At 40.0% G+C, this 27,825-nt stretch overlaps 1 protein-coding gene across 2 annotated transcripts in view; it reads right to left on the bottom strand.

The window, feature by feature from the left end:
- Positions 1-27,825, bottom strand: part of DCDC2 (doublecortin domain containing 2) — a 159,395-nt gene that overhangs the window by 118,945 nt on the left and 12,625 nt on the right. For both annotated transcript variants that reach the window (XM_075826574.1, XM_075826575.1), the window contains exon 2: positions 19,172-19,223. In XM_075826574.1, the coding sequence (XP_075682689.1) occupies positions 19,172-19,223 (52 nt within the window). The remainder of the gene's footprint in view (positions 1-19,171; positions 19,224-27,825) is intronic.

The raw sequence follows: 27,825 nt of genomic DNA, 5'->3' as shown, positions 1-27,825 counted from the left end.
AATTGATGCTACTAAAAAAGTATAAATAATTGAAAAATCTTTATTGAAATCACCAATAAAAGCTTAAATAACAATACAATTAAAAACAATCCACGGACCTACAGAAAAAAGGGACAACTCACTGTGTGAGTCACAAAAAAAGTAATAATTGAATAAGACCCCATTACTAAACGGACCTGCGTGTAATAAATAATATATAAATACAAAATGGGTGTAATAAATATATAAATACAAAATGGTATAAAAAAAAAACAGCTATACAATGCAGAAATAGCTTTTATTGGTAATTTCAATAAAGATTTTTTACAATTTTTATACTTTTCTGGTAGCATCAATTTTTTATATGTTGGATATATGTTGATTGATGTGTTTAGGATTTAACCCTAGGACCACCCCTTATAGGAAATATATGCCGTCCACTTGCATTTGGGGGTTTGGGTCCTTGCTGCTTTTTTGGTCTGCTGATGTGTTGTAAATTCATTGTACAAGTTATAATGATTACAGGAAAATATATTATATGTATTTTTTATGTTTTAACGTTTTTATTTGCTAAAAGCTTTTTTTAAATAATTGTGCCTAATTCTTTATTTTTAGAGTGCATATTTTTTTGTACATTTTTTGAATAAACTTTTCATTTATTTTTTTTTGTCCCACAAAGGGACTTTTACTTTTCAATTTTAGTTTTTTATTATAATTCATTGGATTACTTATGTATATCAATGCCTTACTGCCTGAACATATAAAATACACAGGCGGTTGTTAATGAGTACCTTAGGTATATACAGCACAATGCCCATGCCCTAAGGTATATGTGGGATATACCACAGAAGAATTAAGAAGACTAATTTAACATAAGCATGATTACCACCAAAGAAGATACTTCTGTCTCCAGACATATGAGAAAATGTAATGCTGGCAATCCTTACAATCGACAATTTTGGGGAATTGAAAGAATTACATTGAACCAACTAGTAGATGCTTCTGAATAAAACTAGTTATATCTTTATATTTTGATATGGCACTAATAGATATTGCAACTATCCGTTTTTGGTTACAATAACCTATAATGACCAGCGTAATAATAATTTCTTATGTGACAATAATAATTTCTTATGTGACAATAATTATCTAATATGATAGAGTAACAACAGTATGATAACCCTTACTTTATCGGTGGAATACTATCTATTATTCAATATATACTATTTAATGATATCCTCTCGGGTACTAGGACTTTAAATACATTTTAGACTGGATTTATTTAATCGCTATTTAAGATTGTTAAGTCAAAGCTGTAATTCATGGTGACTGCGCATGCTTATAGTGTTATATGCTAAGTATAATGCTAGACATGTCTGCGTATGAGCAGGGAAATAGGATCTCCTACTGACGTGTGGAGATCAGCACTAGGTTGGATAACACGTGTACAATGATAGGTTATATGTTATATCAATGTGCGCATGCACAGGCTCTCTAACACACATACACATATTTTACTAATAGTTGTGAAGAAGCGTCCCTTATCCATAAGGCCACTGGTTAATAGGTAACCAATCAAAAGGTAGTTTGACCAATTTGGGTGAGGACACCCTGATGACATTAGTTCACGTAGCGGCTTGTCTTTGTGTGCTTAACTCCTGATGAAGCCGGTTTATCCGGTGAAACATGTTATGTGGACATATTGCTTCTTTTAAATAGTGTTCATAGGAGCTAATGGTGAATACTACAGAGGCAATTACTTTATAGCTATTAGTGCAATCTATATGTCCACTGAATAGAAACACTATGAACACATACAGGCCTGCCTTGTGTGGAGCATCCCATACCCCTCAGGTCTCCTGGTGGCGGGCCCAGCAGGGCAACAACCATAGACTATGTCTTGGACTTGGATAAAGTAGTACAAGATTACTGCTAAAAGATTATAGCCTTTAGCTTGAGAATAAATACTAATCAGTAGAACGTGTTTTTAATTATAAGTATTGAGCACAATTTGGCTGGGTTCGCGCTGTGCGTTTTTGTGGCGTTTTTTAGCATGTGTTTTTTGTTTTGGTAAACTCCCAGGTCTCTCAATGGGAGTTCATTAACCAAAACAAAAAAATGTATGCTAAAAATTCACAGTTGAACCCAGCCTTTGTTTGTGTGATTTTATGCACCTGATGGCAAGAAGTGTGGCTAAAGCGGCTAATGCCAATAAATAGAAGGAGTATTATAGTAGAATAAATGCTACACGACCAAGTTATCACCTAACACATATACGCACACAAGCACAGATATGGACTCTCACACACAATTATGCACACGACCGAGTGTGCCATCCGAGTCCCGTCAGTGATCGGAGGAAAGATAGGGCCGGGTCCCGTCAGTGATCGGAGGAAAGATAGGACATGTTTTATCTTTCCTCGGATCAGAGACTTGGACAATTTTTCGCAGACGCGATTCACCTGCTAAAGTGAATGGGTCCGTGAAGACTATTGGGTGCCACTCAGATGGCGTCAAAAAAGGCCCGAGTGGCACAACGGTCGTGTGCAAGAGACCTACACTGTTTTATAACATAATTAAAACATTTAAAGAATCTACAATTTACAAAGACATGGAAAGTAATGTGTAAATCTATATAAACTTATTTTGGAAGCTGTTGATAATTCATTAGACATGTGTTTGACCAACTCATAGAGTAAGCATGCCTGGACATGTCCAGAACACTTATTAAGCCTGGAAAGCTAATGAGGAATTCTTGACTGAGAAGATTCTGCCAAAACGGCACTTAAAAAGCTGTTCATTTGAGCCCCAAATTGATAATAGAAACTTGAGAATAAACAACCAAAAGGTGGGTCTTCTACTTGAGCATGAAGAACTCCCTTCACTTCTGCATTGTGGAAGGAAGGAAAAATAAAACATCTAGTCAACTAAAATGGTGCCCAGATCACTACCCCATAAACTGTAGAAAACAGGCACGTGGAACAATACAAACCCATCCAAAGTTATATCTGACAATCTAGGCAAATACTATAATAAACTTTAAAAAGTATTTTCACGATACAAGACTACAAAAAAGGAATAGTATTATGCCTTACATGATTGACAAAAGAAATCCAAGAGCGCCAGCATCCTCTTTATGTAATGTTTTATTGATCTCACATCAGTATACAAGCAAAGAAGCAGAAATGCTGTGACCCTTACATGTAGTTAGGTCTTTCTCAAGACACAGCTACATGTAAGGGTCAGAAAGGTACTGCTTCTTTGCTTGTATACTGATGTAAGATCAATAAAATATCACATAAAGTGGATACTGTCGCTCTGAGAATACAGAGACTTTTTTTCTGGTTGCCTCTGTATAGATAGTGTACGCCAAACCTAGTGTTCAAATGTGATGCAAACCAAGCCTTAACTACATGCATGTTCATGAGTAAGAGCACCCATGAACACCAATCTGCTGATAGAGGTAGGGAAGTTATAGAAGCAATTTGTTCATTCTTTATTATGGCATGATCCTAGCTGAAGGGTTAATATCAAAGGCAAAAGAACGGACATGTTCCATAATTTTCGGAACATTTCTACGGCACGGACACCCTTTCTTAGCATTACGAAAAGATGTCCGCGGCCAATAGAACTGAATGGGTCCGTAATTGCGGACCGTATTACAGTCCGCAATTACGGAGCATTTTTACGGTCGTGTGCATGGGGCCTAACATGTGACATCACAAGTTGCAATGATAGATGACAAATGTCTGCTTTGTCCAAGTCAAATAGATTTAGAGAAAGAATATTGTTGACATTAGGACAGACCAATTCATGGGCCAAATTTGCCTTTTTTAAAAATTAGGAAATACTATTGACATTAATTTAAAAAAAGACCAACATGTAGGTATCAATAGAAAGTTTTTAGGCAGAATTGCTTTCTAGCACTTGATTCTGATTTACAGATATTTAGAACATTTTTACTTAAAACTATAAAAATAAATAAATACACGAGGCTATCATTTTTTAGGTGTCGTTGCAGAGTTATAAAGTCAATGGCTCACTAAAAATGTACCGCACATGGTAGTCAAGTAGTTATAAAACTAGAACTTCAATGCAGTGGTTTTTGGAAATTACATTTTCCAGAGATGTCTTTTGCTTTCACTGCTTCAAGGTCATAACTGGCCGGTAACACCCAGGAATATATCCACACCCGCGTATATATCCTCATATACACATTCATGTATGCCAGATCATAAATCAGCCCTTGCTCTGCTCCTCGGAACATTAGTAAATGACCTGTTATTATCATTATAAATGTTGTTTGTCACCTTCTAATACAGTTTGTTGCTTATCATTCAATTAGGACTATGCAATGCCACCCGCTATTACGAAAACACAGTTTAGGTGGCCTCATTGAAAACTCCCATGTTTTGTTCAACGGCATCCTAGTAACATAATTAACCCCCAGCTTTCTAATCACTGTTTTGCTGTTAGGTAATAAAGTACTACATTGTGCAATATATGAGCTAAATACTTTTCCATATTCCATACTTTTAAATATCGGACGCCAGTCTTAGTAAAAGAAATAGCTGGTAGGATTTGATTCAAATTGATTAAAAGGCGCATTTGAGAGTCAGAAAATCAAATCTATGCCTGCTAGGCAAAAGTTTTAACAGGAGATTCCAAATCTGGACACAGCTGTATACTACACTGTTTACATTTTTGGGTTTTTGAGCCAAACTAACAACATAAACTCAGAATTCAACATACGTACACTATATGGACAAAAGTATTGGGACACCTACACATTACATCTACAGGTGCATTTATTACATCTTATTCTAAATCCATAGGCATTAATATGGAGTTCTAGTTTTTTTTTCTAAAGGTGTTTGATGGGGTTGATGTCAGAGCTCTGTGCGGGCTAGTAATGTTCTCCCACACCATAGCCACCCAAAAATGTCTTTATGAACCTTGCTTTGTGCACTGGGCCTGGAACAGGGTCTTTCCCAAACTGTTTCCAGAAAGTTGCAAGCAAACAATTGTCCAAAATGTCTTGGTATGCTGAAGCACTAAGATTTCCCTTCATTTGAACTAAGGGGCCTAGGCCTTTACAGTTGGCACAATGCAGTCAAGCAGGTAACATTTCTCCGGCATTCACCAAACACAGACTCATCCATCAGACTGCTACATAAAGAAGGGTGATTCGTCACTCCACAGAACATGTCTCCACTGCCCCAGAGAGTCCAGTGGTGGCTGCTTTACATGACTCTATCCGATGCTTGGCATTGTGCTAGGTGATGTAAGGCTTGCATGCAGCTGCTTGGCCATGGAAACCCATGCCATGAAGTTCTCGGAGCACAGTTTTTGTGTGGATGTTAATGCCATAGGAGGTTTGGAACTCTGCAGTTATTGAATCAGCAGAGGGTTGGTGACTTTTATGCACTATACGCTTTAGCACCCTGCGACCCCACTCTGTAACTTTATGTGGTCAGCCACTTCGTGGCGGAGTTGCTGTGGTTCCTAAAGACTTCCACTTTGCAATAACATCACTCACAGTTGATCGTGGAATATCTAGGAGGGAATACATTTCATGACTTGTTGCAAAAGTGGAATCCTACTACAGTATCACGCTCGAATGCAGTGAACTCCTTAAAATGACCCATTCTTTCACAAATGTTTGTAAAGGCAGACTACATGGCTAGGTGCATGATTTTATACACCTGTGGCAATGGCACTGAATGAAACACCGGAATTCAATGATTAAGAAGTTTGTCCCAATACTTTTGTCCATATAGTGTATACACAACCACACAAATAACTAACTAAAACAATGGAACAGGAATTGTAAGAGGTGAACTGTGGTAATGGATACATTGCACCGTGAGCGACTAATACTCTGTTAAATTAAATACTACACCGTCTTATTCAAATGATGTCAAGTGCTCAATGGAACGTCAGGTGTTCTGTTGAGCTGCAAAAACACTCCAAAGACAAAGGCGAGGGAATAAAAAGGAGGAAGGGATCTCAGCCAAAAGAAAGAAAGAAACACAGACCCTGAACTCTCCAAACCATAATAAAGTGACCCAGTGATCCGTAATCTCCTACAGTATACCCTTTAAAGCTAATAGACAGTTCTTCTATCATTGCAAGCCAAAGTAAAAGATTACTAGCCCAAACTTGTACCTATCTAACAGTATTTTATGTAGAAACTTGTACCTATCAACAGTATTTTATGTAGAAACTTGTACCTATCTAACAGTATTTTATGTAGTAACTTGTACCTATCTAACAGTATTTTATGTAGTAACTTGTACCTATCTAACAGTATTTTATGTAGAAACTTGTACCTATCTAACAGTATTTTATGTAGAAACTTGTACCTATCAACAGTATTTTATGTAGTAACTTGTACCTATCTAACAGTATTTTATGTAGAAACTTGTACCTATCAACAGTATTTTATGTAGAAACTTGTACCTATCCAACAGTATTTTATGTAGAAACTTGTACCTATCTAACAGTATTTTATGTAGTAACTTGTACCTATCTAACAGTATTTTATGTAGTAACTTGTACCTATCTAACAGTATTTTATGTAGTAACTTGTACCTATCTAACCGTATTTTATGTAGAAACTTGTACCTATCTAACAGTATTTTATGTAGTAACTTGTACCTATCCAACAGTATTTTATGTAGTAACTTGTACCTATCTAACAGTATTTTATGTAGAAACTTGTACCTGTCTAACAGTATTTTATGTAGTAACTTGTACCTATCCAACAGTATTTTATGTAGTAACTTGTACCTATCCAACAGTATTTTATGTAGAAACTTGTACCTATCCAACAGTATTTTATGTAGTAACTTGTACCTATCCAACAGTATTTTATGTAGTAACTTGTACCTATCCAACAGTATTTTATGTAGAAACTTGTACCTATCCAACAGTATTTTATGTAGAAACTTGTACCTATCCAACAGTATTTTATGTAGTAACTTGTACCTATCTAACAGTATTTTATGTAGAAACTTGTACCTATCTAACCGTATTTTATGTAGTAACTTGTACCTATCTAACAGTATTTTATGTAGTAACTTGTACCTATCTAACAGTATTTTATGTAGTAACTTGTACCTATCCAACAGTATTTTATGTAGTAACTTGTACCTATCTAACAGTATTTTATGTAGTAACTTGTACCTATCCAACAGTATTTTATGTAGTAACTTGTACCTATCCAACAGTATTTTATGTAGAAACTTGTACCTATCCAACAGTATTTTATGTAGTAACTTGTACCTATCCAACAGTATTTTATGTAGTAACTTGTACCTATCCAACAGTATTTTATGTAGAAACTTGTACCTATCCAACAGTATTTTATGTAGAAACTTGTACCTATCCAACAGTATTTTATGTAGTAACTTGTACCTATCTAACAGTATTTTATGTAGTAACTTGTACCTATCTAACAGTATTTTATGTAGAAACTTGTACGTATCTAACAGTATTTTATGTAGTAACTTGTAACTATCCAACAGTATTTTATGTAGAAACTTGTACGTATCTAACAGTATTTTATGTAGTAACTTGTAACTATCCAACAGTATTTTATGTAGAAACTTGTACCTATCCAACAGTATTTTATGTAGTAACTTGTACCTATCTAACAGTATTTTATGTAGTAACTTGTACCTATCCAACAGTATTTTATGTAGAAACTTGTACGTATCTAACAGTATTTTATGTAGTAACTTGTAACTATCCAACAGTATTTTATGTAGTAACTTGTACCTATCTAACAGTATTTTATGTAGAAACTTGTACCTATCAACAGTATTTTATGTAGAAACTTGTACCTATCCAACAGTATTTTATGTAGAAACTTGTACCTATCTAACAGTATTTTATGTAGTAACTTGTACCTATCTAACAGTATTTTATGTAGTAACTTGTACCTATCTAACAGTATTTTATGTAGTAACTTGTACCTATCTAACCGTATTTTATGTAGAAACTTGTACCTATCTAACAGTATTTTATGTAGTAACTTGTACCTATCCAACAGTATTTTATGTAGTAACTTGTACCTATCTAACAGTATTTTATGTAGAAACTTGTACCTGTCTAACAGTATTTTATGTAGTAACTTGTACCTATCCAACAGTATTTTATGTAGTAACTTGTACCTATCCAACAGTATTTTATGTAGAAACTTGTACCTATCCAACAGTATTTTATGTAGTAACTTGTACCTATCCAACAGTATTTTATGTAGTAACTTGTACCTATCCAACAGTATTTTATGTAGAAACTTGTACCTATCCAACAGTATTTTATGTAGAAACTTGTACCTATCCAACAGTATTTTATGTAGTAACTTGTACCTATCTAACAGTATTTTATGTAGAAACTTGTACCTATCTAACCGTATTTTATGTAGTAACTTGTACCTATCTAACAGTATTTTATGTAGTAACTTGTACCTATCTAACAGTATTTTATGTAGTAACTTGTACCTATCCAACAGTATTTTATGTAGTAACTTGTACCTATCTAACAGTATTTTATGTAGTAACTTGTACCTATCCAACAGTATTTTATGTAGTAACTTGTACCTATCCAACAGTATTTTATGTAGAAACTTGTACCTATCCAACAGTATTTTATGTAGTAACTTGTACCTATCCAACAGTATTTTATGTAGTAACTTGTACCTATCCAACAGTATTTTATGTAGAAACTTGTACCTATCCAACAGTATTTTATGTAGAAACTTGTACCTATCCAACAGTATTTTATGTAGTAACTTGTACCTATCTAACAGTATTTTATGTAGTAACTTGTACCTATCTAACAGTATTTTATGTAGAAACTTGTACGTATCTAACAGTATTTTATGTAGTAACTTGTAACTATCCAACAGTATTTTATGTAGAAACTTGTACGTATCTAACAGTATTTTATGTAGTAACTTGTAACTATCCAACAGTATTTTATGTAGAAACTTGTACCTATCCAACAGTATTTTATGTAGTAACTTGTACCTATCTAACAGTATTTTATGTAGTAACTTGTACCTATCCAACAGTATTTTATGTAGAAACTTGTACGTATCTAACAGTATTTTATGTAGTAACTTGTAACTATCCAACAGTATTTTATGTAGTAACTTGTACCTATCCAACAGTATTTTATGTAGTAACTTGTACCTATCTAACCGTATTTTATGTAGAAACTTGTACCTATCTAACAGTATTTTATGTAGTAACTTGTACCTATCTAACAGTATTTTATGTAGAAACTTGTACCTATCTAACAGTATTTTATGTAGAAACTTGTACCTATCTAACAGTATTTTATATAGTAACTTGTACCTATCTAACAGTATTTTATGTAGAAACTTGTACCTATCTAACAGTATTTTATGTAGAAACTTGTACCTATCTAACAGTATTTTATGCAGTTATTTCTCAATAACATATTACTTATGTACACTTCTTTTTAACCATGTTTTAAGCCAAATACCAAGATTTCGCATTTTATTATTTTTTTACATTTCTGCCAGTACCTGGGAAAAGCATTCTGACTGTCCATGCAAAAGACAGTAGATACTGTATAACTCACAGTGGACTTTTATCCATGTGTGATTTCATCTAAGACAGCTCTATTTCTAAATTCAGTCATTTGGCCCAGCGTTTAGTTAACATATAGTAGACTGTGGAATGTGTTTTATTTTATTCTGTTTGCTAACTGATTTAGATGGGATATTGGTCTGATTGCCTTATTGTGTCCTATCAGGACAACCATGTGTAGTGCAGCAGCTCCCATGACCGAAGGCTGATCGGGGGCTGAAGCCCTCAGTGATGAACTGTTATTGCCAGGAGTGGGGGGACTTCCCTATAATGTTCATATCTACTAATAGGGCATTTGGGAAGGGGCTCCCATCAATCCCACTAATTAACATTTCCAATGCAAGTATAAGGGTACGTTCACACGGCTTCGCAAAATAAGTCTGAAAATACAGAGATGTTTTCGCCTGAAGACAGCTCCTGATTTTCAGACGTTTTTGTAACTACTCGCGTTTTTCGCAGCGTTTTTTACGGACGTTATTGGAGCTGTTTTTCAATGGAGTGACTGAAAAACAGCTCCAAAAACGTCCCAAGAAGTGACATGCACTTCTTTGACGCGGGCGTCTTTTTACGCGCCGTCTTTTGACAGCGACGCGTAAAAATACACCTCGTGGGAACAGAACATCATAAAACCCATTGAAAGCAATGGGCAGATGTTTGTAGGCGTATTAGAGACATTTTTTCAGGCATAATTAGAGGCGTAAAACGCCCGAATTACGTCTGAAAATAGGCCGTGTGAACATACCCTTAGGTATGTGTTTATACACATTACACAGTCATAAATGAATGACCCAAGCAATTTTGGGTACTCACAGAGGCCATAATAATATCTATCAACAGAAACTGCCCTGCTTGTTGATTGTGTTTTTTTTCTACCTTGTATATCAAACAAATTAGCTAAAAAAGTGAACACAGCAACAAAGATTTAGCATTTTTTTTCCTACATAGCCAATGTTAATTAGATGAAGTTTGGCTCCAATTTAGTTTACTTTCCATTGGCGCAAATGAATGAATAAATAAGACAAGTGGATGTTCTTTATGCTTGGGGACTGTACAGAGCTTTTGTATAGTGATTGTTGCTACTTCTCATTTCCCTTTAGGCCTATTTGCATTAAACAACATTCATAATGGTTTATGTACACAGCCACCTCTGGGGATACAGTTTCACATTACTGTACCCAAAAACAATTGTGTTTGTTCATTAACTATGCCAGGTTTATTCCTCATGGTCAATATGTCACTTGTATCTATGGTAAAAAAAAATAGCAGAAGCCCACATAAATACAAATTTTATCAAATCCCAAAACTCATTGCACAGTGTACTGTAAAGAGGAACATTGAGAGGGCATTTAAAATAACTATTGTATGGCTCCACCAGAAATACGTATAGATGCATTATTAAAAGTACGTGTAATGACGGGGGTGAGACAAGTGAGCCCTAATCTACCCACCACTCAGTCCCTGCCTACTTGCAACGACCCGCACTAGGCGACGGGGTACAACTGGGCGACGGTCCCTACGCTCAATAAGTGCACGACAGACAAACAGACAAGGGTACACAGAGCTAGGGGGAGAAAGGGGCAGTTGCCCACGGCAAAACCGTGAGCAACAAGAGAAGTGAACAAGCCGAGTCAAACCAGGAGAGTACGAGGTGGCAAACGCAGAGCAGAAGAGTAGTAAACAAGCCGAGTCAAACCAGGAGTGTACGAGGTACCAAACGCAGAGCAGGAGAGTAGTCAGCAAGCCGGGGTCAATATGAAGCAAGGACAATGGTACAAGAAGCTGCAGCAGGGCCAGGAAAAAAACGAGAAGAATCACAAGCAAAGGAGGAACAGGAAAGGCAGGTATAAATAGACAGAGGGCGGGAGCTAGCTCCGTCTGGCCAGGCTGTGATAGGTTCTCCCACTCCTAAGCCTGCCACCCTGAGTGGTGGAAGATGGAGTCAGTCTCACAGACATAGAAGCAGGTGCAAACTGATTATCTATGGGCGTTAACCCCGAAGCTGTGCCTGGCAGATCCTTTACAGTAGGACAATTAATGTGAAGCTCTGGATTATAGAGAGAGGGAATAAATAGAATTCACAATATAAAGTTGTTATAGGAAATGCTTCATTTGCCTTCAGAAACAATACAATAATAACATACAGGACTATGCAAAAATGTAAAAACAAAAAACCAAGTGTGCCTCTCAAGGCCCTTCAATAATGCATAGATAGAACTTTCCTCAGGTTGAGTATGTAGAGCATTCAAGGAATTGTCCACTTTGTACAACTCTAAAGGTCCCCCCGATGATGTGTTATTGCTAGGGGGGCAATCAGCTGTTATCACAGGCCCTGATTCAACTTAGCCAGGTCTAGGAGCCAACTCAAAAGTTATGAGCTAGCAACGACACACTATACGGTCAGGTCTGAACTGGACCAGATATATGTGTGATCATGGCATTACATATACCTTAAGGTTTTGAGGTTCTTGAGTACCCTTGGTAGTTATAGCAATTACTGGCCCTTACCCTTTTTTACTAAACATAGTGCTCTCACTCTAAAAGTAAGAGCTCATTCTCGCTTGTGTTTTCTGCTGTGGCTTTGTATGGTGCACACTTGTGAATGTACACTAAAAATTGTGTCCCACACTCTCCCCTCCACTTTCCTACACATCAAAGCAGGGCCACATTCTTTCAGGAGGCACAGAGCAGCATTAACCCCCCCCCCTCCAACTACCCAAGTAGTTATAGAATGACTGCCAACCCTTACCCAGGGTAAGTAGTCACCTCAGCTTACCTCACTTCCCCAGTAAACACAATAAGCCCCGTTGGCCACAGTATTCACAGCAGCTCCCTCCTCCTACTTCTCCAGTAATCATAGCATCTCTCCCACCCTCAGTAGTTACAGCAGCCCCTCACTTCGCCAAGTAGCCCCAGCAAGAACTACGCTTCCCCATTAAGCACAGTAGCCCCCCTCTTCTCCAGTAGTCACAATAGCTTCCACCCACTTCCCCAGTGATCAGTAACAGCATCCAGCCTTATGAACTCAATACAGGGTTAAAGTACCTGGCCGCTAAATCCATGAAGAACCGGAAGCAAAATCCGGTCACCAATGGCGATTTTCTAGTCCCTAGGAGAAGAGACCCATGAGTGGTCATTTTTATTTTTTTATTTTTAAGCGATGCTGCAGGAGAAATGAAGCATTACAAAGTGTCTATTAAAACCAATGGTGTTTTTGTGTAATGCATGAAAGTGATGGATCCTCTAGAAGGAGAGATGCTCTTTGTAGCATCTCTCAGCTCTGGCGACAGGACAGCGGTCTGGAGAAGGCAACTTCCCTCTTTTACAGTCATATGCCCTAGTAAGTATATGGTATATATATACCATAGTAGTTAGACTTCCTTTTAAGAGAATATAGGTTGATGAAAATGGCCATATACTCCTGATGGGTCTTGCTGGGCAGGTGCTGGAACATTAAAATCATCTGCATTATTGGACAATTCCTGCTTATTAAAAAGATTGTCTAGTTTAGCAAACCCATTTTCAGATTGTCCCTCATTTAAGACAATATGCGTGAGCAGCCTCAAAAAGTGTCTCTCCCTTTCTGGAGGACCAGCATGTCCATGCAAGACACAGGCAGCCCATTGATTTCAATAGGCACCATGCAATACTTAATTTCCCCTGTAGTGGTGCTGTAGGTGAATTACTGTCATGTTCCCCCGCAGAATACACCTGATATCTAGGGGTCCTAGCAGAGGGACAACCTGTGATCAGCTTATTTTCATGGCACCCATCTAACAAAAAATGAATGTAAAAAGCAGGAAGCCCCTTATAGAAAAGATTTTGAATTATAAAAACATTATATGGACAGGTGTTCTGCACAGACGTGAATAAGTTGCCCCAAAAATTAGTTAAATTACACAAATCCCTAAGATTGACATGTCTTTTTCCGACCATTATTAAAGAAGCACCATCTCAGCACAATCTTAATAAACAGTTTCACATAATCATATAGAACAGCCGTCATCAGTACTTTGGTAGAACATTCGGAGCAACTTGCTATGACATTGTCTACACATACAGTAGTAAACAAAACAATTGTACCAGTATCCAGAATGCTGTAACTATACCCTAAAGACATAAACAATACAAGGATTGTGTTACTCTTGCTAATGCGTCTGCTGCTGGGTTGCCAAGTGAAGTTTCACATATAAGCAAGGTCGTCAGAAGGTTTTATAGAGTAAAGGGTCTTCTCAACCAGGAAAATGTTTTACCAAGTGGAACCAAATAGGTTCTCATTTTACTTCGACATAAACAGATCTGTCTTGTGATGCGGAAATTCCACAGTGCACTTGCATGTTTGCTCCAAATTAGCTACATAAAAACTCCTCGTCATACACACAGCGCTTTTAGGAAAAAACGCTGCGACCAGAAGTTTTCTGTAAGTCAGTAGGCAATTATAAAACTCACTAAAAATAAAGATTTTTGTGTCCTTTTTTTACTTATTTTTTAGTGGAGTTTATTTGCAATTTGCTGCATGCGGTAGGTTTGGTGATTTTATTTCAGAACTTTTCCCATGGGCTTTTCTATAAAAAAATAAAAAAAAACGCTGGAAAAAAACGCAAGTCAAAAATGTGTGACTACAAAAACACCATCCAAAAAAAAAAGCTAGTAGAAAATGCATGAAATTCATGGCGATTTTTATATGCTAAGAAAACACTACTAAAAAAAAGTATGTGCGTGAAGGAAGCCTTTGGGTGATTTCACACATTGTTTTCAAAATGCAGCATGGTCTAGGCATGGCGTTTTTTTCCAGGCGTTTTTCAAGTTTGATAGAGAATCCTTTAGGAAAACGCCTGAAAAAAACGCATATTAAAAATTGCCTGCCTAAAAAGAACGCCACCCAAAAGAACGCCTGCAAAAAAATTATGATATTGGTGGCGTTTTTTTCCAAGCAAAAAAAAAAAAAAGACACCTAAGCCCTTTTGCACACATTGTGAATTCGCTGCAGAATTTCTGTCCGGATTAAAAAATTGACATGCTGCAGATTCAGAATCCGCACCGCAGGATTTTTTTTCGCAGCGTGTGGATAAGATTTATTAAAATCTCATCCACTTTGCTGCAACAGTAAGGGTATGTTCACACACAAACTCAAAAACTTCTGAAAATACATTTGAAGCGTTTTTGAAGCTGCAAATGAATTTGGAGCTTCTTTTGAGGCTTCTTTTCAGGCGTTTTTCATAGTGTTCAATGGAAAATCAGCTCCAAAAAAACGCCTCAAGAAGTGACATGCTACTTCTTTTTACGGAGAGTCTTTTTACGCTCCGTATGAGCTAAATGCTGTTTTTCCTATTGATTTCAATGGGCAGATGTTTGTAGGCGTTCAGCTTACATTTTTTGAGGCGTTTTTCGAGGCGGAATATGCCTGAAAACACTGCGTGTGAACATACCCAAATACACTGCAGAATTTCCACATGGAAATTCTGCAGCAAATACGCAAAGTGTGCAGGAGGTCTATCGGTAGTGTGAAGGAGTTTTCTATAATTCAACGTTTCCACCATAGAAGCAAGAAAGATGGCGGCTGCCACTGTCATAAAATAACATCAAATATTAAAGACAAATCCCCTGCATAGATGATTCATTGAGTTGTGCTCGTCAAAGGGGCATTCTATCTTATAAAATGATGGGATATTGCTAGGATCCCTTTAAGATCAGTGGGGGTCAGACCTCTGGGACCCCCAACCATCTTTAAAATAAAGTGTCCGTAGAGCTGATTTAGCAGTGTGCCCTCTTCTAAATTTTCCCTGCACAGCGGTGCTCCCGGGAATACCCCATTAAATATTCTATTGTGTCTTTACTAAACGCTGGAAATTATGGCCTTACATTGCGTATTGATGTTATTGTCACCCAGCTTTCCCAGATCCTAAATGGCAAATCTGACTAGATATGTAATGATACTTTTCCCACCCTTATAACACTGAATAACCAAGCAGATAAATAGGCATTGCATTTTCATTTTAGGTGAAAATGCTCTTTATTCATATATATTATTCATATATATTCTTATTATATTCGTATATTATATGTATTCATTTATAGAATATTCCTCATTTACATAGCATGTGGATTCAAAAATGTTCCCTCCTCCAAGATAATAGTGTTATTGCTATGGTCATTTCTGCATGACAACGCCTGTGCGGTTTGTGCGACTTATCCGACATTGAAACTTATCTGGTTGTAGTATCTGTATCATTAGAAAACCTGGCCATCACCAATCCAAAAGTACCAGGACTGAATGAAAGAAAATGGGTTTGCCCCTTTTTCTACATATATTTGGTGGAGAATCGTTATTTTTAGGGTATGTTCACATGGGCTATTTTCAGCGGTTTTTCGGGCCGTAAACGTCCCAAAAAACGGCTGAAAAATCGGAAGCAGAACTCCTGCAAACTTCTGCCCATTAATTTCAATGGGAAAAACGGCATTCTGTTCCGACAGGGCATTTTTTTACGCTTCATTTTCAAAAAACGTGCGTAAAAAGACGTCCTGTAAATAGAAGTGCATGTCACTTCTTGAGCCGGTTTTCATTGACTCAATAGAAAAACAGCTCCAGATCCGGCCGTAAAACGCGAGTTTGATTAAAAAACGGCTGAAAATCAGGAGCTGTTTTCCCTTGAAAACAGCTCCGTATTTTCAGACGTATTTTGTTAACTGTGTGAACATACCCTAACTGTAAAGAAAATTTAGACAAAAGAGGAATGATAATGATATTGCTCAAAAGTAATTTTGGGGTATATAATTTTGAGGAGTATCCAGGGCTTATGTATTAAAACTAGTGCAAACATAATGTGGAAGTATTTTCCAACCAATCAGATTCCAGATGGCATTGCTAGCACCTGAAAAAAAATAAAAGAAGCAACCTGTATACCTGCAATTTTTGGCTGCACTCATTTTTTCTTACATCGTTCCCATGGGGTTCATATGTCATAGCGTACAGCTGTTAACATGCTTCCTACCAATCTGCTTGCATACAGTACGTGTATGCTTTCATCTCAAGTGATTGTAACACATAGTGATTCCATTTGTCTGACCGTATGAGAAAAGTGTACATTAACCAACCGAATGAATGCAGAATTAAAAATTCAGATCGGTTTCTATAACCAATTGAACACAATTGTGACTCAAAAGGGTTGTGTGCTTCAAAGAACTCCCTTTTAAAGGCCCTGTTAGAGCATTTTGAGGCAATAAAAGAGAGGCTTCCAGAAAAGGCCCCCTCAATAAGCCAAAGCAGAGAGCCACTGAAAAGACCTTCTCTTCATTTGGATAGCTCAGCGTGTCCGCTGAATTTAACTAAGGTCCCATTTATTTGAATGAGACTCTGTGTAAGGTCATTTTCACACGGCAGTATTTTGCATCAGTATTTGGAAGCCAAAACCAGGAGTGGATCAAAAACACTGAAGAGGTGCGAAATCTTCCCATTATACTTATTCCCAGTTTATGTTCCACCCCTGGTTTTGGGTTCACAAAAATGATGCAAAATACTGACCAAAATACTGCTGTGTAAAAAAGGGCCAAAGCAGATTCTTCTTAGGGTATGTGCACACACAAACTCAAAAATATCTGAAAATACGGAGCTGTTTTCAAGAGAAAACTGCTCCTGATTTTTTTGAGGCACTCGCGTCTTTCACTGCATTTTGTACGGCTGTTTTTGGAGCTGTTTTTCTATAGAGTCAATGAAAAAGGGCTCCAAAAACGGCTCAAGACATGCACTTCTTTTTCATGGGCGTTTTTTTACGCGGCCGTCTTTAAAAACAGCCACGTAAAAAAATATCCCGTCGGAACAGAACGCAGTTTTTCCCACTGAAATCAATGGGCAGATGTTTGGAGGCGTTCTCCTTCCGATTTTTCGGCTGCTTACGGCACGGAAAATGGCCGAAAATAAGCCGTGTGAACATACCCTTATGGTTTCCCTTCTAACAGCTGATTATAGGGATGGGGGTGAGTCCCACCCATAATCAAATACACGACACCCAAAATCAAGTAGACCCCACCCACAATAAAATAGACACCTCAAGAGGAAACATGTTGTCCAAAATGACCAAGGATTTTAAGAGAAAGCTGAACTGGATGTTTAGAACAGAATTTAGGTTGCAAGTCTATCACAATTTTCCACTTGCAAAACAGCATTGACTGTTAATTAGGAATGAAATCCATCAACCACTGGTGCACAACACAACGTATGTATGAACTAAGAGTATAAATTATGCGCTCCCTTAAAGAAATGAACTTGGATTCGTTTACAGCGGTTATGTGGGGACTAAAAACTATTAGCAGTGTACTCACTACAGTATGTGAGTACATTCGCTAATATACATTCCAAGATGTTCATAGATTTTTATAGCACTGGCGGGGGACCGGAAGTCTAATTGCACAGTCTTCTTTGATGACGATACGACTCTTTGTCATGTGACTGACCCTGTTGTACTCTATGTAATCACTGTACTACTGTTACTGCTTGTTCATAGAGTACATGACGACATCGTATCGACATCAAAGAAGGCTGTGTAACTAGACTTCCGTTTCCCCAGCAGCGCTATAAAAATCTATGAAAATCTCAGCGCGATGGGGGACTGGAATGTATATTAGCGAGTGTACTCACATACTGCAGTGAGTACACTGCTCATAATTTTTGGTCCCCACATAACCCCTTTAATATTGCAATTAAAGAGGCTCTGTCACCAGATTTTGCAACCCCTATCTGCTATTGCAGCAGATAGGCGCTGCAATGTAGATTACAGTAACGTTTTTATTTTTAAAAAACGAGCATTTTTGGCCAAGTTATGACCATTTTTGTAGTTATGCAAATGAGGCTTGCAAAAGTCCAAGTGGGTGTGTTTAAAAGTAAAAGTCCAAGTGGGCGTGTATTATGTGCGTACATCGGGGCGTTTTTAATACTTTTACTAGCTGGGCGTTCTGATGAGAAGTATCATCCACTTCTCTTCAGAACGCCCAGCTTCTGGCAGTGCAGATCTGTGACGTCACTCACAGGTCCTGCATCGTGTCGGCCACATCGGCACCAGAGGCTACAGTTGATTCTGCAGCAGCATCAGCGTTTGCAGGTAAGTAGCTACATCGACTTACCTGCTAACGCCGATGCTGCTGCAGAATCAACTGAAGCCCCTGGTGCCGATGTGTCCTCGCTCGTCTGACACGATGCAGGACCTGTGAGTGACGTCACAGCGTGATCTGGCAGAAGCTGGGCGTTCTGAAGAGAAGTGGATGATACTTCTCATCAGAACGCCCAGCTAGTAAAAGTATTAAAAACGCCCCGATGTACGCACATAATACACGCCCACTTGGACTTTTACGTTTAAACACACCCACTTGGACTTTTGCAAGCCTCATTTGCATAACTACAAAAATGGTCATAACTTGGCCAAAAATGCTCGTTTTTTAAAAATAAAAACGTTACTGTAATCTACATTGCAGCGCCTATCTGCTGCAATAGCAGATAGGGGTTGCAAAATCTGGTGACAGAGCCTCTTTAATTAACCATAATTTTGAAAAGTACTCATGCACAAAACTTATGGCATTACCTGGCTTAGAGGGTCCACTGGCTTTTTCTTGTTCTCTCCAATATGTAAGTAGCTGAAAGATAATAAGAAAGTATTATTGTAACTTGACATATACTTATAACATATACTAGATATATATATATATATATATATATATATATATATATATATATATATACACACACACACACACATACACAGTCGCGTCATATTGTTATAATCACCTCTTCCGTTCGATGTTGGCAGTGCGGTAGCCCATGAAGGAAGAAATATGTAGTGGGCTGCTGTCTACATAAGGTGTGCTATAGGCTATCTGAACACATATCACTCTTTGCCATGGGAAAAATGGGCGATTTATCAGAGTTGCAAAAAGGCGTGATTATTGACTTTCGGACCAAGGGTGGCAGTATTTCTCAAAAAGCGCAGTTTGTGAACTGTTCAAGAGCTGCTGTGGTGAAAGTGTATCGTGAGTGGACAGATGGTACCATTGGGAATAACCGACGTGGAAACTGCAGAGCGCCACGTGCCATTGATGTGAGAGATTAATGTCGGCTACGAAGGTGCACGAGCGCCGAACGACGCGCTACAGTGGAGCAGCTCACCGTGAAAGTCAACCAGGGGGCTACCAGACGTGAGTCTAAAACAACAGTTCAGTGAACCCTACTGCGTATGGGGCTCCAAAGCAGATGGATGGTCACTGCTCCTATGCTAACAAAGCTGCATCAGAAAAAAGGCTTCAATTTGCACGGTAATATCGGAATTGGACCACCTATGATTAGGAAAAGGGTTGCCTTCTCCGATGAGTCACGTTTTCTGCTTCATCGAACGGATGGACGTTGGCGTGTCAGGAGAGAAACATCAGAGAACAAACACCTGCTGGAAGAACACTAGCTGGTGGCGGCAGCGTTCTGGTCTGGGGAATCTTTTCATGGCATTCTCCGGGCCCACTCATCCATGTGGAAGGCACTCTGAACCAATTTGGGTATGAATCCATCGTTGCAGATCACGTCCACCCATATGTGCTGTTTGTCTACCCTGGGACAGATGGAATCTTCCAGAAAGACACATTTGACATGTCACACGGCTAGAAATGTCTGACAGTGGTTGGAAGAGCACGACCAAGACTTCCAAGTACTTTCCTGGCCCCCTAATTTGCCAGACTTGAACCCAATTAAACATCTGTGGGACCACCTCGATCATCTTGTTCGCTCTATGGATCCTCCCCCAGGCACCCTGCAGTAAATGTGGGATGCACTGCAGTCAGCATAGCTCCAGATACCTGAGACAACCTACCAGCACCTTATTGAGTCGCTCCCAGCCCGTCTAGCTGCTGTCCGTGCCGCACACGGCGGTTACTCTGGATATTAGCTGGTGGCCATAATAATGTGACTCGACTGTGTGTGTGTGTGTGTGTGTGTGTGTGTGTGTATATATATATATATGTATATACATACACATATATATGTGTGTGTGCGTGTAAAGGTCATATACATAGCCAAAACGTGTTACTACACCAGTTTTGGTTCCAACATTTGGAACACAGTGGCCTCCTTTTCAATAGACCTCATCCCTTTTTATCTAGGCCATGCCAGCTTGCTTCCGGCAAAAACGACTGATCGGTGCACAAAAGAGAAAACGGAAACCAGGGGCATCGGCTCCGTCACCATTGAAATCAACCTCTGGTTTCCGTCAATGTCAGTTTGTGTCTGCTCAGGGTCCCGTTCTGATGGAAACCTCTGACGGAACGTCAGAACGGGACCCCAATGCAGATGTGAACAGAGCCTAAGCCTTGGATCAGGCAATAAATAGAGTTGATACTATCTCAGACTCTGCATAGGCAGCTAAACTGATCACTGACGATAAGGCCACGTTCACACGTGGCAGAATTTTTCCGCTGCAAATGTTGGTGCAGATTCGGGACAATTATGCCACGAATCTGCACCAACATTTGCATATTTGTCAGGTAATTCAGACGTTGCAGATATCATAGCAGACTTGCCACAGATTTCAGTTTTTGCATTGCAAAGGCTGAAATCCGCAGTAAAATTCCACTGCCTCTCCGCAAGATAATGTGTATGCTGCGGAGGGGAAATTCTGCACCGCAGCCTAATTTCGGCACAGTTATTTTCCGCAACGTCTGAACTAAGTTTCCTAAAAAAGTATAGAAACAAATGTAAAAAACGGCTGCTGCAGAATTCCACTGCGGACTGTCCACAGCGGAATTCACCAGCAATTCCGTCACGTCTGAATGTGGCCTAACTCTGCCATATTGTGGCAGATATAAAAAGCAATCAACATTGAACTAAAAAAATATGAAATAAATCAAATATTTTTTTTTAAAAAGAAAGGTATTACCCATAGACATTGACTTAAACAACACAGCCAAACTATGGTAGGGATCAGTTACCAACAAAAATGTATTGAACACCCTATGAACCTTTCTATTTTTTGATTAGCAATTTTTTACCATAACATCTACTATAAGGGCATGGCCACACGTAGCGGAATTCTTCCGCAACAGATTCTGTTGCGGATCTGCCCAAAATGGGCAATAAATTGATGCGGACTAGCCGCTGCGTATTGAGGTGAAAGTACTTCCCTTCTCTCTATCAGTGCAGGATAGAGAGAAGGGACAGCACTTTCCCTAGTGAAAGTAAATGAATTTCATACTTACCGGCCGTTGTCTTGGTGACGCGTCCCTCTTTCGGCATCCAGCCCGACCTCCCTGGATGACGCGGCAATCCATGTGACCGCTGCAGCCTGTGATTGGCTGCAGCCGTCACTTAGACTGAAACGTCATCCTGGGAAGCCGAACTGGAGGAAGAAGCAGGGAGTTCTCGGTAAGTATGAACTTCTATTTTTTTTACAGGTTGCTGTATATTGTGATCGGTAGTCACTGTCCAGGGTGCTGAAACAGTTACTGCCGATCGCTTAACTCTTTCAGCACCCTGGACAGTGACTATTTACTGACGTCGCCTAGCAACGCTCCCGTAATTACGGGTGCACACACGTAGTCACCCGTAATTATGGGTGCACACACGTAGTCACCCGTAATTACGGGAGCCCCATTGACTTCCTCAGTCTGGCTGTAGACCTAGAAATACATAGGTCCAGCCAGAATGAAGAAATGTCAAGTTAAAAAACCAATACGCTCCGCAGCACACATAACATCTACATTACATCTGCGGACTTCATTGCGGAACTTAGAATCTCCATTGAAGTCAATGGAGAAATTCCGCAATGAGTCCGTAAACAGTCCGCCACACCTCCGCAACAACCATTTTATGCTGCGGACACCAAATTCCGCACCGCAGCCTATGCTCCGCAGCGGAATTGTCCACAACATGCAAATGAATCCAACCACAAAGCTGTGGAAGGCAATGGAGAAACGGGTCCGAGGCGGATTTCCGCTGCGGAGTGCCAGAGGCATGTGTGGCCATGCCCTAACGCTCATTCACATCAGTGTCAGAGCCTCTGTTAGGGGTCCCTGTGTAGATTCCGTCACTTTTAAGTGGACAAAATAGTGCAGCATGACAGAAATCTGACGGAACCTATTAATGTCAATGGGTTCAATCAGGCTTTGTTGGTTATCATCACGTGATTAATCTGGCGCTTCAGTTTTTCTCGTTGTTCTGCTCCTATGACGGAGAAGAATATCAGAAAACAGAATGCCTATGTGAACATGCCACCCTCAAAAGAATTATATAAAATGTACTGCTATATGTCCCATTGGCATTCGGAAAACAAACAGACTAAGGCTCTATTCACACGACAGGGTCTGAGTGTCGGCCGATAAAAACTTTCGTTTTGCATTGTTCCGTTTCCGTTCCGGGCCGTGTTTCCATTTTTAACGGCCGATTTCGACCCGTTTTGCATCCGTTTTTTCCCCTGTCCGTTTTAAAAACGGATGAATTTCATTTGTCAATTTATTGCCACACACTGCCCTCTGTAAATACTGCCACAGCCCCCCTGTAGGTAGTGCCACACAGCCCCCCTTGTAGGTAGTGCCACACAGCTCCCCTGTAAGTAGTGCCACACAGGCCCCTGTAGTTAATGCCACACAGCCCCCTGTAGTTAATGCCACACAGCCCCCTGTAGTTAATGCCACAGAGCCCCCTGTAGTTAATGCCACAGAGCCCCATGTAGTTAATGCCACACATCAACCTGTAGGTAGTGCCACACAGCCCCCTGTAGGTAGTGCCACACAGCCCCCCTGTAAGTAGTGCCACACAGCTCCCCTGTAAGTAGTGCCACACAGCCCCCTGTAGTTAATGCCACACAGCCCCCTGTAGTTAATGCCACAGAGACCCCTGTAGTTAATGCCACAGAGCCCCCTGTAGTTAATGCCACACATCCCCCTGTAGGTAGTGCCACACAGCCCCCTGTAGGTAGTGCCACACAGCCCCCCTGTAGCTAGTACCACACAGCCCCCCCTGTAGGTAGTGCCACACAGTCCCTGTAGGTAATGCCACACAGCCCCTGTAGATAATGCCACACAGCCCCCCTGTAGGTAGTGCCCCACAGCCCCCCTGTAGGTAGTGTCACACAGCCCCCATGTAGGTAGTGCCACACAGCCCCCCCTGTAGGTAATGCCACACAGCCCCAGTAGGTAATGCCACACAGCCCCTGTAGGTAATGCCGCACAGCCCCCTGTAGGTAGATCTACACAGGACCCTTTTACATAGTACCCCATCCATAGATGGCACCCCCCCCCCCCCTACTTTTCTGTAGATAGCGCCACCGTTCCAGGAGAAGTCCCTGACTTCATTGTCCATATATGGACAGTGAAGTCAGGGACTTCTCCTGGAGCGGAAACACCGGCCACAGCGCCAGGGATTCTGCTTCAGAAGTCCTTGACTTCACTGTGTCCATATATGGACAGTGAAGTCAGGGACTTCTCCTGGAGCAGAATCCCCAATCCCCGGCCACAGCATTGCCTTAGCTGTAGCCGGAGATTGGGGATTCCGCTCCTGTAGGGAGCAAAAAAATACCCTCCCCCTCCTCGCATGCACCTCGCACTGTGAGGAGAGAGCGGACGACGGAAGACACGGCCGTGCCTCGGAAAACATTCGAGTGATGGCCGTATGTTACTCGGCCCCATAGACTTCTATGGGAGCCGGGCGGCTGGGAGAACGGCCGAAAATAGGGCATGTCCCATTTTTTGATGGCCCGGTTTCCCAGGCCATCAAAAAATCGGTCGTGTGAATAGCCCCATTTGGGGTCTATTGTTCCTACTGCGGCCATGTGACCACCGTTTTTTGAACGCCCGTCACACTGCCGGGAAAGCCGGTCGTGTGAATAGGTCCTTTCTGACCATAAATAACAAACTTTACAAACAAGGTAAAAGTTGTTAAAAGTTTGTAAACATCTCCATTCAAATAAACAATTCATGAAGAGACTTTTAGTATTTGTTCATGACTTTGCACAGCACCAATAAAATGCTCAGTTCTTGAAGCACTTCAACGGCAATTACTATAACAAAGGTGGCAAATGGACTTCTCTTACACAGGGTAGTTCTAGATATACCACATTATTGTGAACACAAGTTGCACTGGTTTATTGTAGGCTTTGTATAGCTTGAGAGTTTGAAATGTAAATTTAACTATGGAAATGAAATAAGTTATGTATTGACCCATATTTATTTTGTCTTTAAATATAAATTTACCTTTTAAATAAAGTGTGTTTGCATTTACTGTTCCTAGAGCAGGCAACTGCTGGAATGCTGCCCTTCTTGTTTCATTCATAACCTACCAGTTCCTTTTAATGAAAAATGCCCAAGTCTTCACAACCAATTTTTCTTTAATGTCTTAATGCATCCGAGATGAAAAATGAAGCAACTTTGCAAATGAATTAGATTAAAAATTTCCTACTATTTTGTGTTACCAGCTTCTATGCAGACATATGCATCTCCATGGTAACACAAAAACAAACCATGTGCAGTCTGATTCTGCAGTCATACTGTAACACTCCATACGAGACTATAAGCCCAAAAGTGTACCTGGATGTCGGTATCCGACTAGCGTTGTCGGAGTTAAGAGGATATCTCGAAGACAGTGTAGCAGAGTAGCACCCAATAGCGGGATCTCTCAGGGACAGTGGAGCCGAGTGGCACAGTGTAGCGGGACTTGTCAGGGACAGTGAAGCAGAGTGGCACAGTGTAGCGGGACTTGTCAGGGACAGTGGAGCAGAGTGGCACAGTGTAGCGGGACAGTGAAGCAGAGTAGTTTAAAGTATGTGAAGTTTGGCAGCCAGAAGAAACAAGAAATAACTAGAACTGCTATGGAGTTGGCGCAGGCTAACGTGGGGTGAGGAGTCAAAAAAACTGAAGTGTGCATGGCCCCATTGAAATGAATGGGTCAGGGTGCTAGCCGTCAGAAAAACGGCTAGCACCCTGAAGAAAAAGACTGAAGTGGGCATGAAGCCTAAGGAATCCTCTGTTCTTCACCTTAAACTCCCGCTAAGGCCGTTTGGACTTTGCCAGTAAGATTCTTAGATCACGGTCCCCAGGTTAGTCCATAATAGACGTGCTGCAGATGGCAGAGATGAGATGTTTTGTGGTAAAACAGGTCCGGGTCGGTAACAGGCGGGCAGCATTAGGTCCTGTAATTGGTATCAGGACACAAGTTCCGGCCAGATGTCGGTACACAACTAAATCAGATCAAGCAGAGTCAAGACGAAAGATACAGGGAAACCACAGGGAACAACAGGAATAAACACTAGGAAACTCACCACCACCAAGCACTGGAAGATTAGAGCGATTCCCCTTTAAGGGTCTGGAAGAGTGACGTCACACACTTTTATTGCTAGCAGAGGAAAGCCGTGGCATTCCGTCTTCACAGTAACACCACGGGACGATCATCACACCGGGCTGAGGAACTGTTGCGTCAGCTTGTGATGGTCTCCAACGCTGGAGTAAGGGTATGTTCACACGCAAACTCAAAAACGTCTGAAAATATGGTGCTGTTTTCAATAGAAAACTGCTCCTGATTTTCAGATTTTTTTTAAGCCACTCGCTTTTTTCACAGCGTTTTTCGCTGCGTTTTAATGAAAAACGGCTCCAAACACGTCCCAAGAAGTGACCTGCACCTCTTTTTCGCGGACGTTTTCTTACGCGGCAGTTTATCAAAACGGCTGCATAAAAAAACGGCCCGTCGGAACAGAACGCAATTTTTCCCATTCAAATCAATAGGCAGATGTTTGAAGGTGTTCTGTTTCCGATTTTTCGGCCATTTTTCGGCCGTGTGAACATACCCTAAAAGGTATGAGGCAAGTAATTTTTCTTACAATGTGGTGTAGCAGAGGTTTTAGAATCTCTCTGGTAGAACATTTTCCGAGATGTTTTTGTCAGCCGCGATAGACTTTGAATAGAGCAACACCATGCATTCCCGGCCTTTGCTTCATTCAAACTCCACCTAGCCGCAGTCTTGCGGCTTGAAAGAATGGGGGACCGGGTCCCCCTTTCTGGCGATAGGTGAAGGTCCCAGCCTTCAGATTTCCTCCGATCTAGAATATATCCAGTGGATTGGTGAAAAATGCTGGTGCCTGGAATACCCTTTAAAGGAGTTTTCCGGGCTCTAAAAAGACCAAACTGGTATTTGCGATAAATATGTCAATATGTATGGCATAGTGAGTATGGTCTTTTTCCTTATGTTATCATAAATGCAGCTGCCAGTTTGTTTGTTTTTTTGTTTTTTTTAAAGCCCTTTAGATCTTGTGCATGTGACGTAATCTTCACACTGATTCCAATGCTTTTCCCGCCTTGGAATACACGTGAATACCGTCAGTAATAATGCTCCTATTGATGTCGGAATAGCAAACTGCTTTGCTGAAAAAATAGAAGTGACATGTCCCTTCTTGACACAGTTTGAGCGGTGTATTCCGCCATGAAAACAGCATCGATAGCGACAAGCTGAATATCCCCATTAACCCCTTAAGGACGCAGCCTAGTTTGGGCCTTAAGGCTCAGAGCCCATTTTTTAAATCTGACATATTTCACTTTATGTGGTAATAACGTCGGAATGCTTAAACCTATCCAAGCGATTCCGAGATTGTTTTCTCGTGACACATTGGGCTTCATGTTCGTGGTAAAATTTGGTCGATATATTCAGTCTTTATTTGAGAAAAATTGCAAAATTTAGAGAAAATTTAGAAAAAATAGCATTTTTCAGAATTTAAATGCATCTGCTTGAAAAACAGACCATTATACCACCCACAATAGTCACTAGTTCACATTTCCCATATGTCTACTTTAGATTCGCATCATTTTTTGAACATTCTTTTATTTTTCTTGGACGTTACAAGGCTTAGAACATAAACAGCAATTTCTCATATTTTTAAGAAAATTTCAAAAGCCTTTTTTTTAAGGTACCTGTTCAGTTCTGAAGTGGCTTTGAGGGGCCTATGTATTAGAAACCCCCATAAAGCACCCCATTTTAAAAACTAGACCCCTCAAAGTATTCAAAACAGCATTTAGAAAGTTTTTTAACCCTTCAGGCATTTCACAGGAATGAAAGCAAAGTGGAGGTGAAATTTGCAAATTTCGTTTTTATTTCTGAATTTCAATTTTATTCTATTTTTTTTCTGTAACAAAGAAGGTTTTACCAGAGAAACACTACTAAATATGTATTGTCCAGATTCTGCAGTTTTTAGAAATGTCCCACATGTGGCCCTACTGC

This window comes from Rhinoderma darwinii, chromosome 5 (genome assembly GCF_050947455.1).
Source record: "Rhinoderma darwinii isolate aRhiDar2 chromosome 5, aRhiDar2.hap1, whole genome shotgun sequence".
NCBI lineage: Eukaryota > Metazoa > Chordata > Amphibia > Anura > Rhinodermatidae > Rhinoderma > Rhinoderma darwinii.
The sequence above is the reverse complement of the archived record's forward strand: the minus strand, read 5'-3'. Positions and strand labels throughout refer to the sequence as shown.